Genomic DNA, 13677 nt, shown 5'->3' on the forward strand with positions numbered 1-13677 from the left:
TGAGTATTTTGTTTGCAACTGATGTTAAATAATATGAAGCTGTTTTGTATTCATTTGTTATTTTGTTTTCATAAGTAAAGAAATAAATTCGCTTGTTTTTTCATGTATAGATTTTTTTATGAAAGAAACAAATACTTTCAGCAAGAATGCAATGAATTGGTCAAAAGTGACAGTAAATACATTTTTAAGGTTACTAGAGATTTATATCTCAAATAAATGTTGTTTTCTGGAACTTTCTTTTTATCACGGTTTCCACAAAAATTAAGCAGAACAACTTTTCAACATTAATAATAATAATGTATTAAGAAATGTTTCTTGAGCAGTAAATCAGCATATGATTTCATCATGTGACACTGAAGACTGGAGTAATGATGCTGAAAATGCAGCATTTCCATCACAAAAATAAAATTTTAATAAATACTAAAATAAAAAAACAGTAATATTGTGAAATATTATTACAATTTAAATAACTTTTTTTGACTGCATTTTTGATCAAGTAATTGCAGCCATGGTGAGCATAAAGAGCATTAAAAATGTTTTACCAAACCCAAAATTTTGAACGGTAGAGTATACCATTACCATGACATAAAAAGACTCATACTATGATACACCAGCGCCCACTCATTCCTTTACACAAAACTCAAAGGAGATGTACCTGCACTTGAAAATGACTTCACTTGTTTTCCTCCAAGGAGTTGAGTGGCTTTGGCAAGCTGCTTCTGCTGAGTCTGCGTCAGCTGACTGCCAATCAGAACCACTGGACCCGTCTCCCGCACACAGCCTGCAGCCTGCAAGAATACAAATAAACTATACCGCACACTTCATTTGCATTTATGCTCTTGACAGATGCGATCTAAAAGCAACATACAATATAAAGTGCAAAATACCAGCAATTTTGGTCTGTTTGTTTTCAGTGTGTCTATTTGTTTGTGCGGAGGGTTCGGGTCATGTACCTTATTGAGGCTGGCGCGGGGCCTCAGGGTGGTTGTTAAAGCATCCGGGGCCATTCTTAGGACCTCCTGCATTTCTGAAGTCAGTGCATAATCTACCGGCCGCAGGCCAAGCATATTTCTGGGAAACAAAGATGTATGTATAGTTTATGCAAAGTACACTTTATTGAAAAGAAAAACATTTTCAAGGACATACTTGACCCTTTTTATCCTTAGATGTTTTTCTGTTAAGCCTGCTAATGCATTGTGCACACAGAAAAGTTGGTGCTTTAACCAACCTGAATAAAATAAGCCTCACAAAATGGTGCACTTTGTGGATTTGTTTTGTGAACTTCAAAGCAATGCACAAATAAATGCAACAAGAATGTAAGATGTCCCTTTTGTCATTTTGTGACTTAAAAAGGAGCTCACAAAATACCACCTTTGTGCCATTTTACCAAATGTCAATGCAACTGGTCTCGTCTTGACCAATCATAGAGGACGCCGGGTTTTGTGGCAGAGGGGAAAAGATGGTGGGTACAAATGTGAATGTAATATTGTTTTAGTCTTTTCACTGTTATACGATAGAGGGCGCTATTAGGCATCTCATGAAAGTACTAAACCTCCTGATCAAAAGACACATGAAGAAGAAACAAAAACAAGCGATATCATATGTAAGCAGAAGCATATGTAAAAGAATGCGATCATCAACATTAAACAGCATATACATCAAAACTGCCTAATGTTACCGACTGAAATGTCGACCCAAGACAAGCTATAATAGGACTGTGAAGCTTTAGGGGTGTTGATCGACTCGATCTAAAAAAAAGCCAGAGATATTACTCATAATTGTAATGGAATGTTCTCATCTTAGAACTTTTGTATTTATAATAGTGTTATATTTATTAAGCAAAATCTTTATTTTTTCATCAATACGGATTTTAGAATTGCTATGAATCTCCAAAGTATTTAAATCAAGATGATTTTCCTGCACACTGCTGTAGCTGGCAAAATTCATAATATTTGTTTATTATAAATCATGAAAAAGAAGCGTTTCTGTTTAAATAAATGGGATTTTGTATGCTATAGCAGTTTATGGGACTTTATCCCATTCTGTATAGTTATCCGTGTCCTGCGTACCTGTTAATATAAAGAATAATTTAAGTAAAAAGAAAAAAATTATACTTTTATTCACCAAGGATGCATTAAATTGATTAAAAGCGACAGTAAATATGCTTATGTTATACAAAATGTATGTTCCAAACAGGTGCTGTTCTTATGAACCTCCGATTCATCAAAGAATCCCTGTTTCCACAAAAAACTGAGCAGCGCAACTGTTTTCAACATTGATAAGAAATGTTTCTTAAGCACCAAATCAGCATACTAGAATGATTTCTGAAGGAGTTAGGATCTTATGACACTGAAAATTGAAGTAATGGATGCTGAAAATTAAAATATTTACTGATATATTCAAATATAAAAAGGTTATTTTAAATTGTAATAATATTTCACAATGTTATGTTTAACCATTTATGATTAAATAAATGCAACCCTGGGGAACATAAGAGGCGTTATTTATTAACTATAATTATGCCAAAGCAAGATAAATACGCTTTTATAACCCATATGGTCTTGCTGACTAGTGCCCGCCAGGTCTGCACTGTCTTACGCCAAAGTGCAGGACATTTGAGGGTGGCATTAGGGACAGGGCCTCAAAATACTCAAGCATTTGCATATTATGACCTCGTTTAAACAGTGCAACTCACTTAGTATGCAAAACTATCAGATGAGCGAGAGGTTAAGGCCTAGGACAAACCCGAAAAGGATCTGTTTGGCAAGCAGTATGTGACGGCCCCACGTTGGATCATTTGTCCCTGTTGGCTGTTAGGGAAAAAGAGGTAGAAATGAAAGAAAGTCGAGAGGGATGCATGTTGAGATTAAGCTTTAGCACAGATAACACCTGGGGGGCAATTAAGAGGTCCACTGGTCCATAAAATTTCATTTGGATTCATGAGCCACCCCACCCCCCCCCCAAACAAGCCCACAGTCTCTTCACACTCCCATTGGATGTAAATTTTTGTTTAGGATGGCGCACATCTTCTAATCTCAAAAAGTGAAAATCCAATAATGCCAAAGTGTCTCATACGCAGCCGCCACATACATGCGTGTGTGTTACCCATAGTGATAAAGGGGAGGTGTGCATTCATCACCTCCAGCGAAATAAGACACTCTATGCGGTTAAAGAGTGATATTAGTAAGCTAAAACCTCTCAGCAACTGCATCTATCTCGCAGTTGACAAATCAGACACAGATGCCAACGGTAAAAGGGACCAATGAATCACAGATCGATGGAGATGTGAAAATTAGTCCTCGGAGGTACTCCAGCTGTTCCTGTGCACGTAACCGAAGCAATCAAGAATGGTGGCGCTAAGCACTAGAGCTAACCAGATCTCATCGACCGAAAGAAAGAAGATCGCTCCTTTGCTCGGATCAGATCAACAAAGCAAATCAAGCTTATGCAAGCCCAATCAATCTAGATTTTCCTACTAGTACACAGCTGTTGTGTTCCAAAGCCTAGTGAGCTGCCTTACTAAGCGTCATGGAATCTTAATTATGCTGCCTCCTAAACCACCTAAGACCAGAATGCACTGCACCTAGCTGAAAAAATTGAAAAGATTAGTGGCTGACCAGCATAGCTTTTTCAATGGTGTTGCAGATACCGACAATCAGCCAAGCAGGCATTACAATTTTAAAATGGTCAAATATTGTCATCTTTTAACAAAAGTTGTTGCAAACTCTCTATTACACCGTGCCTCGTTTACAAGTCAAAATGCAGTCAAATTCTCAGAACAAACATATCCTCCGAAGCGATCTGGGACGCCATTAAAATAAACCATCCACTTGTTTCCAAAGCTTGGATCCTTCAGAAGTCTGTACAGAGACGCAAAGGAGCTGTTTAAACCAGACTGACAGACTCAAGTGCGTCCAAGTATGTTAGAAACTGAAAATGCATCTGTATCTAGAGCTGCACCATTAATTGTTAAAAGATCGCGATCGCATTCCTATGACAATGATACAGCTGTGTCTATTAAAAGGTACAATATGTAAGAATTATCTATCAAAATATCAAAAAACCATTGGCACAGTGTTATTTATTTATTTAAATTATGTACTTTCATTATCTTAAATGTTTCCAAGAATTTGTAAATTCAGAGAAATTCGCAATTTTAAATAGTGCCCGTCCCTTGTCACTTGTCGCCTGTCAATGACGTAATACCCGTGTTATCCCTGGTTTCCGCTCATACTGCCATAGTAACCATGGCAACAGATGTGGACAACTGCGTAATGTTTAGCGGCACATTGATGTTGTTTTGTTCAAACATTATGGATCATAGCATAGCATAGCAAGAAAATTTTGTACATTTTAAGGTTAAATGCATCAATCTCGTGCTCTTTGAGAGATCAAAATTAAGAGCTTCAACCCATGAACTGCTCGTTGAACAAAGAAAAAGCATTGATTTGTACCAGGAAATTAAAGAGGGCTCAAACATCTTTTTAGTTATGAGAGTCTCAGTCTACATTACATTATCAATGGTGTTTTAGGATGCCAAACAATTATTATAATAATGTAATAATGATTTATATAATTATTCCTATGACGTAAAATCCATATAGCCTATAAATGTACTATAAATGAAAATGAATATTTCAAAAGTATATTTTAGTCTACATTACATTATAATACAGGAAAATTAAAATACTTTTGTCCTAATTTCTTCACTTTCAAGAAATAAACCCTTGAGCTTTTATTTAGGAGAACACACCAGATAACCATGCTGATCGCGTGAGCAAAGAGCGCACTTTTCTTTAAATCACGCAGCACAAACAGGATGCCTATTCTTAAAGTCTTGTGCTGTTTTATAAAGGAACAAAGCCATATCATGGTTTCGATTTTAGTTCGTTGGCAAAATATAACGCTAGAGACCTTTATGTTAGGTATGGTTATACATTTTACATCTCATATGTGTTGTGGAAAGGGAGAAGAGAGAGTTCGGCAAAAGGCGGATTTGAACTCGGGTCGAGCGCATCAAAAGCTCCTTTCTAGAACTTCACGCGCTACGAACTGTGCCACTGTAGCTATTCCGTGAAGGGCGTCTTTTTGCTAAAAAGACAGGCACTCAGTGCAAATATATGCTCCGTTATCCAAAATATTTGTTTTCTTCCCCTCGCTTGGGCCACAAGTGCGCATGGCGAACTTGCAATGAATACATTTTATCAGACCGGCCCTCGCGGCCTCGAAACACTACCGGCCCACCGGGGAAACTCCCGACCCTCCCGATTGCCACTCCGCCCCTGGTGCCCAGGGCCCCTTAGATGTCGTGGTTAATGGTTAATCCGGCCCTGTGTGCAGTGTCTGCTAGTAGCTGTCTATGCAGAACGTTCCAAATCAGTCACATATGAGGTCCTGTGACAGTTAGTTGCTGCTTATGTAGCCAGTAGACAGCTCGCTAAATTTTGGAACAGAACTACCGGCTCTGTCTTGCTTGTACTTGCTACCTGCATGGTCCCCCAAGAAGCATCTTTTCTGTTCTGAAACGCATTAAAGATTACTGCTGGTACAGCAGGGATGTGCCAGTCAATTCATACAACACATTACTGCGAAGGCTCTGCCCACAGCAGTTCCCCCCCCATAGCCCCACTGCTCCGATTCCAGACCGCAAGGAGTGAAAGTGATTGATTACGTCTGACAGGAGTGGATTGCTTCTGTGCAGTGCTTCTATGACAGAGCTGATGCTTCACTTCACCATTGACTAACGAAGCATAAATCTGCTGATGCTTTATGCTCTCCCAATGTACAGCACAGCACTAGTCAATCAATGTACAAAGGGCAGACAGACAAAAAGAGACACAGAGACGTATACAAAGAACTCTCGGGATGAGTATTCGTGCATCTGGGTTTGCTGCCAATCTTGGGGAAATAGAGTTCATTAAGATAAAGGGCATGTGGGAAGAAGCGGAGCAGAAGTTCCCGAACATCTCTACACCAGGTATACACAACGGCGCAGTCACAAGATGTGAGCAAGATATGAGATATGAACGTATAAAGTTGCAACGGTAGACGTGTGTCAACTTGTAGAGATATTGCAACATCTTTTGTAGTGTCGACTCGGTCAAATGCAGATATATTGACTTCTTCACAACTATTCATTTAATAGTATTAGTTGTATTGTTTTGATTACAGTTTGATGCAAGACATGTATTTATGTTATGAAAAATCCTATATTTTTTTGTTTATTTTAAAATTAAAACAAATCAATTAATAATTAAGAATCAAATGAGATTAAGTTCTTTAAATATGTAAAACAATTATTTCACTGGATTTTCCAAAAAACAGTCCGTACACTCCAGACTTTTGAAGGGTAGTGTGTACATGTAATTTTTGCAGCTTAATATTTCTGTGGAAACTGTGATACACAATCATTCAAAAGTTTGGGTTAAGGTTCTTTTTATATAATAAATAGGAAAAAAAACAAAAGAGCAGCATTTTCTTGAAATGGAAATATGTTGTAACATTATAAATCTCTTAGTTGTCTTGCTGACTAAAAGTATTGATTTCTTTAAAAAAAAAAAAATATATATATATATATATATATTTATTTATATGTGTGTGTGTTTGTATTTTTCAGTTTTTGTAATACTTTTTACACACACACACACACACACACACACACACACACACACACACACACACACACACACTCAAATATACAAAGATATGGTTATTCCATCCCCCCCCCCAATTGAGTATATTCAACCAAACCTCAGCTTCTGGTGACTGCTTCAGTTTTTGAGGTGAGAGAATGTGAAGTCAAGTACTCACAGAACACTTTGGGACGCGCCACGTTCAACCAAGAGCTTGACCACCGCTATGTGGCCGTTCCTGATGGCATCATGCAGTGGAGAGTCATTCTGATAACCTGGTGTGTTCAACAGCGCCCCCTGCTGAAGCAGATCCTCCACCACTCCCAGATGACCGAGATTACAGGCCTCATGCTGCAAAAACAAAACACAATGATAATACATAATTGCCTTAGTACAACAATGTTCACTGAAAACTGTCTATATGGGATAAGCATTGTCTATAACACTATATGGAGTAGGTTTTCACAATGGAACCTGCCAATAAGCATTTTAATTTAAACAGCAAAACAACTATGAAAATCAAAACATTTCATAAAAAGATAAAAATATCAAACCATTGTTTTGGCCAACAATAAAAATTTTACATTATAAAACTATTTAAATGTATAATCCTTATCACTTGACAACTTGCCCCAATCTGACATATGTAAAAATAAATAAATACATAAATAATAATAATAAAATCCTTTGTATATACATACTAATATACATGTATACATAGACAGCATAAAACATTTCAAAGACTTCCACAAACATGGAAAGGCAATGGTGAAATCTACATTATCTATTAAGACTGCTAGGATAACATACATTACTGTACAAACAAGGAAAAGCTTTTCAACCATTTTCAGCCCAGACAACCTCGAACAAGAGACAAGGCAGTGTAAAATATTTATATTGAATTGTGTGCGAGTTCTCTTCGCTCACCAGTGGTGTCCAGCCTGCGTTGTCCTTCAGGTTGGGGTCAGCTCCCAGAGCAAGGAGCTTACGGACCTCCTCCACATCACCCTGTACAGAAGACCAGGGTCAAAAGATCAGTGTAAGATATTGATCAACTAGACTCAAACACTGACCTAGCATCCATCATTAAGTAGTCAAAGTGACTCGCAGCTGGAATACTAAGAATACTAGTTTATACTTATATTCTTCAATCTTGTTCTACTAATAAGCATTTTTGTGGAGTGAGTGGAAATAAAACACGTTTTTAGAGCTTATGTTTATAAAAGTTTTTATTTACTGGTATTTTACATTACTGAATGTAATAACAAAATGCTTACACCGATGCAACTTTTGTGGTAACAAAAGAGATGATCATCATTCAAATTCTGTCCTATACTTATAAGCCAATAAACAAAAAGCGGTAAATGGCAGATATTAAAATGTATTATTATACTATTTGCAATAATCAAATATCTTCCGATAACAATTAATTTGATAAAATAACCAAAATAGTGTGTATCCCTACTTAACAAATTTAAACCGGAGAAGAAAAAATGTTCCATGTATTGATATGTATTGACATCAAAGGCACTATTTTAGCACATATTTATCTGTCATTTTGTAGAGGCTGGCCTAACAGATGCCAACAAACCAGGGATGGAAATTAGCACCCACCACCAGCCAAATGCGGGTGACTTTGTGTTGTGGCGGGTAAATAAAAATAGCATACCGTTTCATCCGGACAGCGGACACTTTTAGAGGAGTTCCACTTCAACACCCGCGCGCTTCTTCCGTCGAGGGTCGACGATGGAAGAAAACGTGGGAGCGCGAGAGGTGGTTTGCCGTCCAAAGGGAGAGCTAGCCGCGAGCGCATGGTGTATTTTTAGGGCGGGGTAGCTCTAGTGTCGTAAAGAGCTAGCCGCGCGAACATCTACCTGCGCGCTTCTTCCATCGAGGCTTGCACGCGAGAGGCGGTTACTTTGCCGTCCCGAAAGAGAGCTAACCGCGAGCGCATCATGTAAATATGGCAGAACAGGCTACTCTCGCAGAGAGAGCAACCTCCAACATATCGGTTCAAAAATCGGTTCAGTTTTTTGTTTAATCTGCCCTACTCATTCAATGAAATAGCCTATATATCAGTTCATGGTTTGTGTGTGTAACGTTATAAGAGAGAAAGAGAAAATGTCAGTATTTCATTGAGACTTGAGATTAAATAAACTGTATTGTAGATCTTGTAGTATTAATTTTTACATGTAGTTACACATTGTCGGTTAAAAAGAAGAAAGTGGCTGGTAAAAACATTAAGTGGCTGGTAGATTTTGAAATCCAAAAGTAGATTTTTGTCCAGTGGACAAAAAAGTTAATTTCCATCCCTGCAACAAACCAATGTGTAGATGTGTGGAAGTCAACGCAAACCTTTATGGCAGCTAAGTGCAGTGGCGTCTCTCCATTGTGGTTCCTCTTCATGAAAGAGGGACTTGTCTGATTTCGTCTCACACTGAGAGACTTCCTCCTGAGGTCAGGGGTAGATGGTGTGATTGGCTTCACATTCTGCTTCTCACTGGACAGTCTGGATGTCCTCTGAGAGGGGTCTCCAGTTCCTTCTTTAGATAACCTATTCTTCCGTCCTGAATTTCTGGGTTGTTTTGGCGTACTCTGCGGACCATAACTGTCCTTATTCTCCCTTGTTCTCTTACCAGTTCCAGGAAGGGAAGGCTGAGGAGGGCCTGGAGCATTTTCATTTGATTCTGGTGGGATATCAGTGACAGCCACAACCTGTTGATCATGATATGATGAACTCAAAGTTGCACAGTTTTGCTTTTCAGGGTTTTCAATTTCCATATTGCTTAATATGCTTTTTTGGGGACTGGGAATTTGATTCTCCCCTTGGTGAGGAGCCTTATGAGTCTCCTCGGGCTGACTGCGAGGGAAAAGGAAAGAAACTCTCTTACCAGACCTCCTGTATTCATCTCCAGAGCTAACTTTCTCATGCTCTTCATCCTTCTTGTCTATAGCAGCTTCTTTTCCATTGGCCCAATGCTGATTGATAGCTTCTAGCTTCAGCCTTTTACATTCCTGCATAGTCAGAGTCTGTGTTGTGGGTCTTTGAGCACCGCTGGCTTGTCTGTAGACTTGGCTCCTTTTCTTTGTTTTCTTATATGCCTTCCCCCTTGGAGGAGTGGATGAGCCAGATTCCTGGGAGGAAGAGGTGAAGTTGAAGACAGACAGGTCCTTAGGTTCGGACGAAGTGGCTTCCGTTCCCTGGAATCCATTTGATTTGTTTGATCCAGCGGGTTTCTCGATACAGCAACGTATTTTGCGACTTTTTGGGCTAAACCATATCTTGACGTTCTTCTTATTCTTAGGGACACAGCTCTCTTTTGATTTGATGGTATCAGTGGCCATGGCTAAACAAAGAGAATAAAATAAATTATTAAAAAATAGTCATCTCAGGAAGTCAAATGTTGAGCACATTAAAGGATTAGTTCACTTTTTAAACGATAATTTACTCACCCCCATGTCATCCAAGATGTCCATGTCTTTCTTTCTTCAGTCGAAAAGAAATTAAGGTTTTTGATGAAAACACACTAGGATTTTTCTCCATATAATGGACTTCACTGGGTACCAAACGGTCCAAGGTCCAAATGACAGTTTCAGTGCAGCTTCTAAGGGCTTTAAACGACACCAGGCGATGCATAAGGGTCTTATCTTGCGAAACGATCGGTCATTTCAAAAATAAATAAATAGTTGAAGTTTTATAAGCACAAATGCTCACAAATCTTTTTTTGAGTCATTTCGTTCATTTTGTTCGCTGATGAACGAAATGACTCGAAAAAAGATTTGTTCATTTTGATGAACGAGTTCGAACAGGAGAGTCACGAACATGCATCACAGAACAGAGCAAGGCGAGCATTTGTGCTTATAAAACTTCAACTTTTTTATTTATTTTTTAAATGACCGATCGTTTCGCAAGATAACACCCTTATGCATCGTCTGGTGTCGTTTAAAGCCCTTTGAAGCTGCACTGAAACTGTCTTTTGGACCTTGGACCGTTTGGTACCCAGTGAAGTCCATTATATGGAGAAAAATCCTAGAATGTTTTCATCAAAAACCTTAATTTCTTTTCGACTGAAGAAAGAAAGACATGGACATCTTGGATGACATGGGGGTGAGTAAATTATAAGCAAAATTTTTTTTAAAAGTGAAGTAATCCTTTAAAGTACTATTTTAAAGGACACAATGAGAGGGTTCCTACACATTTTACATTTTAAATTCCATACTTTTCCAGACTCAAACTAAATTTAACTTAAATGGCTCATACAGAATTATTTTCATCACTATTTTTGGTATTTAGTACAAAAATCTGTTAAAAAAAAAGTTTTTTGTTTCCATTAGTTTTCTCGAAGTGATAACACTTTGATAACACTTTATAACTTGCATATCTGCTAAATGAAAATGTCCACCTTGTCGACAAAATGAAAAACCACCAAAATTTCGACAACCACTAAATAATCAATGAACTTATGCTATGAAAACACTCTCCTTGTATGATACATTTATTTTTAGAATCTCTTAACGTTATATTTTACAAAACTAAATAGGGGCAATAGTCTGGAAACACAGATAGTTTTTTATACTTATCCAGACCTGGAAATTGCTCAAAATCTAATTCTATACTTGTCCATACCCTGCAATGACTTGAATACACCTATTTAACAATAAATGTATATGAAATAACAATTATAATAATAAAGAAGTAAAAAAAGAAAAGAAATTCCTACAAATAATATCTAAAATGAATTTTGTCATTGACAAAAAAGAAACCTTTGAAAGAACAGTGAGCTTTGACATTATTTTAAATAGTAGCCCCCTGCTGACATTAACCTCAGAATGCTGGCAGAGCTAAAGCAGAGTGTGGTGTGTAAAGATGTAATGAAAACATTTATCCAGGGGTTTTATACACTTCTCCTGCCTAGCTGTTGTATTTGATGCAAAAGCAGCACCAGCATGAGGGAATCAACGTGACCTCTCCACCAACTCAATCTCCTCTGCAGAGTTAAACTCCCTGACCCCTGGGGCACAGACCTGTCTGTCAGACAGCACATCTCTCTGCCATCGGCAACATCACCCCGAGCTCAGCTCAGCTCAGAGGAAACCGCCAGAGCTACTATGGAAAATTACATTGCATAATTATAGTCATTATCAAGCTCAAAGTTCAGTTGGGGATTTGAGTGTTGAAAAAAAAAAAGGAACATCAATTTAAGAAGTCCATAGTGTTCAGTACATTACATTCAGGGATGTAATAATATACAAGTATTATAGTTATAATTAGGTGCTTGATGTCATGATGTGAAGGTCTTGTCTTACTTGAGGAATCTGGTGACTTTAGGAGGGACTGAGCTGTTTGTTGATTCAAAAGGCTTTCACCCAAGCAGGACCTTGGCACACAGTGCAAACATCACCAGCATGAGGTCCTGCACAAGACCTATAGGACAGACCACATGCATACTTTATTATTCTGTATATTTATAAGGGCTGGGTGATATAGTGGAAAAACAAGTATACATATATTAATATTAGTACTACCGGTCAAAACCATTACTATTTTTAATGTTTTTGAAAGAAGTATCTTATTTTCACCTAGGCTCTATTTATTTGATCAAAAATACAAAACAGTAATATTGTGAAATATTATTACAATTTAAAATAATGGTTTTCTATTTTAATATACTTTGAGATATAATTTATTTCTGTGATGCAAAGCTGAATTTTCATCAGCCATTACATCAGTCACAAAACAACGTCCGTACAGTCGACAGGCGTGAATAACTTAAGAAATCACTAAGATTAAACATGTCAATCAAGTAATTATATGTCCACCCTGCCTGCCATTGAGCATGAAAGATGCATCAACAAACTTAATTTGGTCAATTTAAAAACTTGTCCCTTCATTCTCCCAGCGTTAAATTGGTGTAACAACCCAGTGGCCAGAGGTGTCTTACCCGGACATTTACTCGTAGTCGTACCTCATCGAATAACCATGGTAAGCCATTGAATGATTTTACTTCGTTTTTGAAAGTAAACATCTTTAAATATATATATATATATATATATATAATGTCTTATAATATATATTATAATATATCTTCTAATATATACAAACTTAATTTTGTCAATTTAAAAACATGTCCCTTCATTCTCCCAGTGTCAAATTAGTGTAACAACTGGGAGAATGAACAACCCCACCCAGTGGGGTTATATATATATATATATATTATAAGATATATTATAATGTATATTATAAGACATTATATATATATATATATATATATATATATATATATATATATATATATATATATATTTAAAGATGTTTACTTTCAAAAACGAAGTAAAATCATTCAATGGCTTACCATGGTTATTCGATGAGGTACGACTACGAGTAAATGTCCGGGTAAGACACCTCTGGCCACTGGGTTGTTACACCAATTTGACGCTGGGAGAATGAAGGGACGTTTTTAAATTGACAAAATTAAGTTTGTTGATGTATCTTTCACGCTCTATGGCAGGCAGGGTGGACATTTAATTACTCGACATGTTTAATCTTAGTGATTTCTTAAGTTATTCACGACTGCCGGCTGTGTACAGACGTTGTTTTGTGCCGTTATATTGTATCGAAGTCTATGGGAAGTCTAATTTGATTTCCACTAAAAAGGGGCGGGGACGAAATTGACAGTTAAGTTCCCGGATGTGCCGGTAGTGGGTATTACGCCAGCCATCAATGTCTCAATTCTTAATAAGGACTCTTATTATTATCATTGTTGAAAACCGCTTTTGCTGCTTAACATTTTTTTGGAAACCATGATGCATTTTTCTCAAGGTATTTTGATGAAAGTTCAGTGAATGGAATTTATGTGGAAGTGGAAATCTTTTGAAACCTTATAAAAGGCTTTCCTGTCCCTTTCGATCAATTTAATCTGACCTTGCTGAATAATAGTATACACTTCTAAAAAAAACTAAATTAAAAAAAAAACACACCTTCCTTACCCCAAACTTTTTAATGATAAAGAATTAGGCAACACAACCGGTTCAATGATAATAAGTA

The 13677-nt window shown here is 37.3% G+C and overlaps 1 protein-coding gene across 2 annotated transcripts in view; it reads right to left on the reverse strand.

Moving 5' to 3' along the window:
• The window catches only part of bard1 (BRCA1 associated RING domain 1), a 30781-nt gene that overhangs the window by 14120 nt on the left and 2984 nt on the right, over positions 1-13677 (reverse strand). Inside the window, exons 2-8 of one of the 2 annotated variants that reach the window (XM_077215362.1) lie at positions 11940-12057; positions 9524-9979; positions 8988-9347; positions 7560-7640; positions 6811-6983; positions 954-1071; positions 656-788 (exon numbers count right to left, since the gene is read on the reverse strand). In XM_077215362.1, coding sequence (XP_077071477.1) covers positions 656-788; positions 954-1071; positions 6811-6983; positions 7560-7640; positions 8988-9347; positions 9524-9571 — 913 coding nt within the window. In that variant the 5' untranslated portion in view covers positions 9572-9979; positions 11940-12057. Of the gene's footprint in view, positions 1-655; positions 789-953; positions 1072-6810; positions 6984-7559; positions 7641-8987; positions 9980-11939; positions 12058-13677 lie in introns of both variants that reach the window. The other variant, XM_077215361.1, reaches the window with a different exon arrangement.

The sequence above is a fragment of the Siphateles boraxobius genome, unplaced genomic scaffold (assembly GCF_051911475.1).
Source record: "Siphateles boraxobius isolate OS27281-9 unplaced genomic scaffold, OSU_SipBor_1 7, whole genome shotgun sequence".
NCBI lineage: Eukaryota > Metazoa > Chordata > Actinopteri > Cypriniformes > Leuciscidae > Siphateles > Siphateles boraxobius.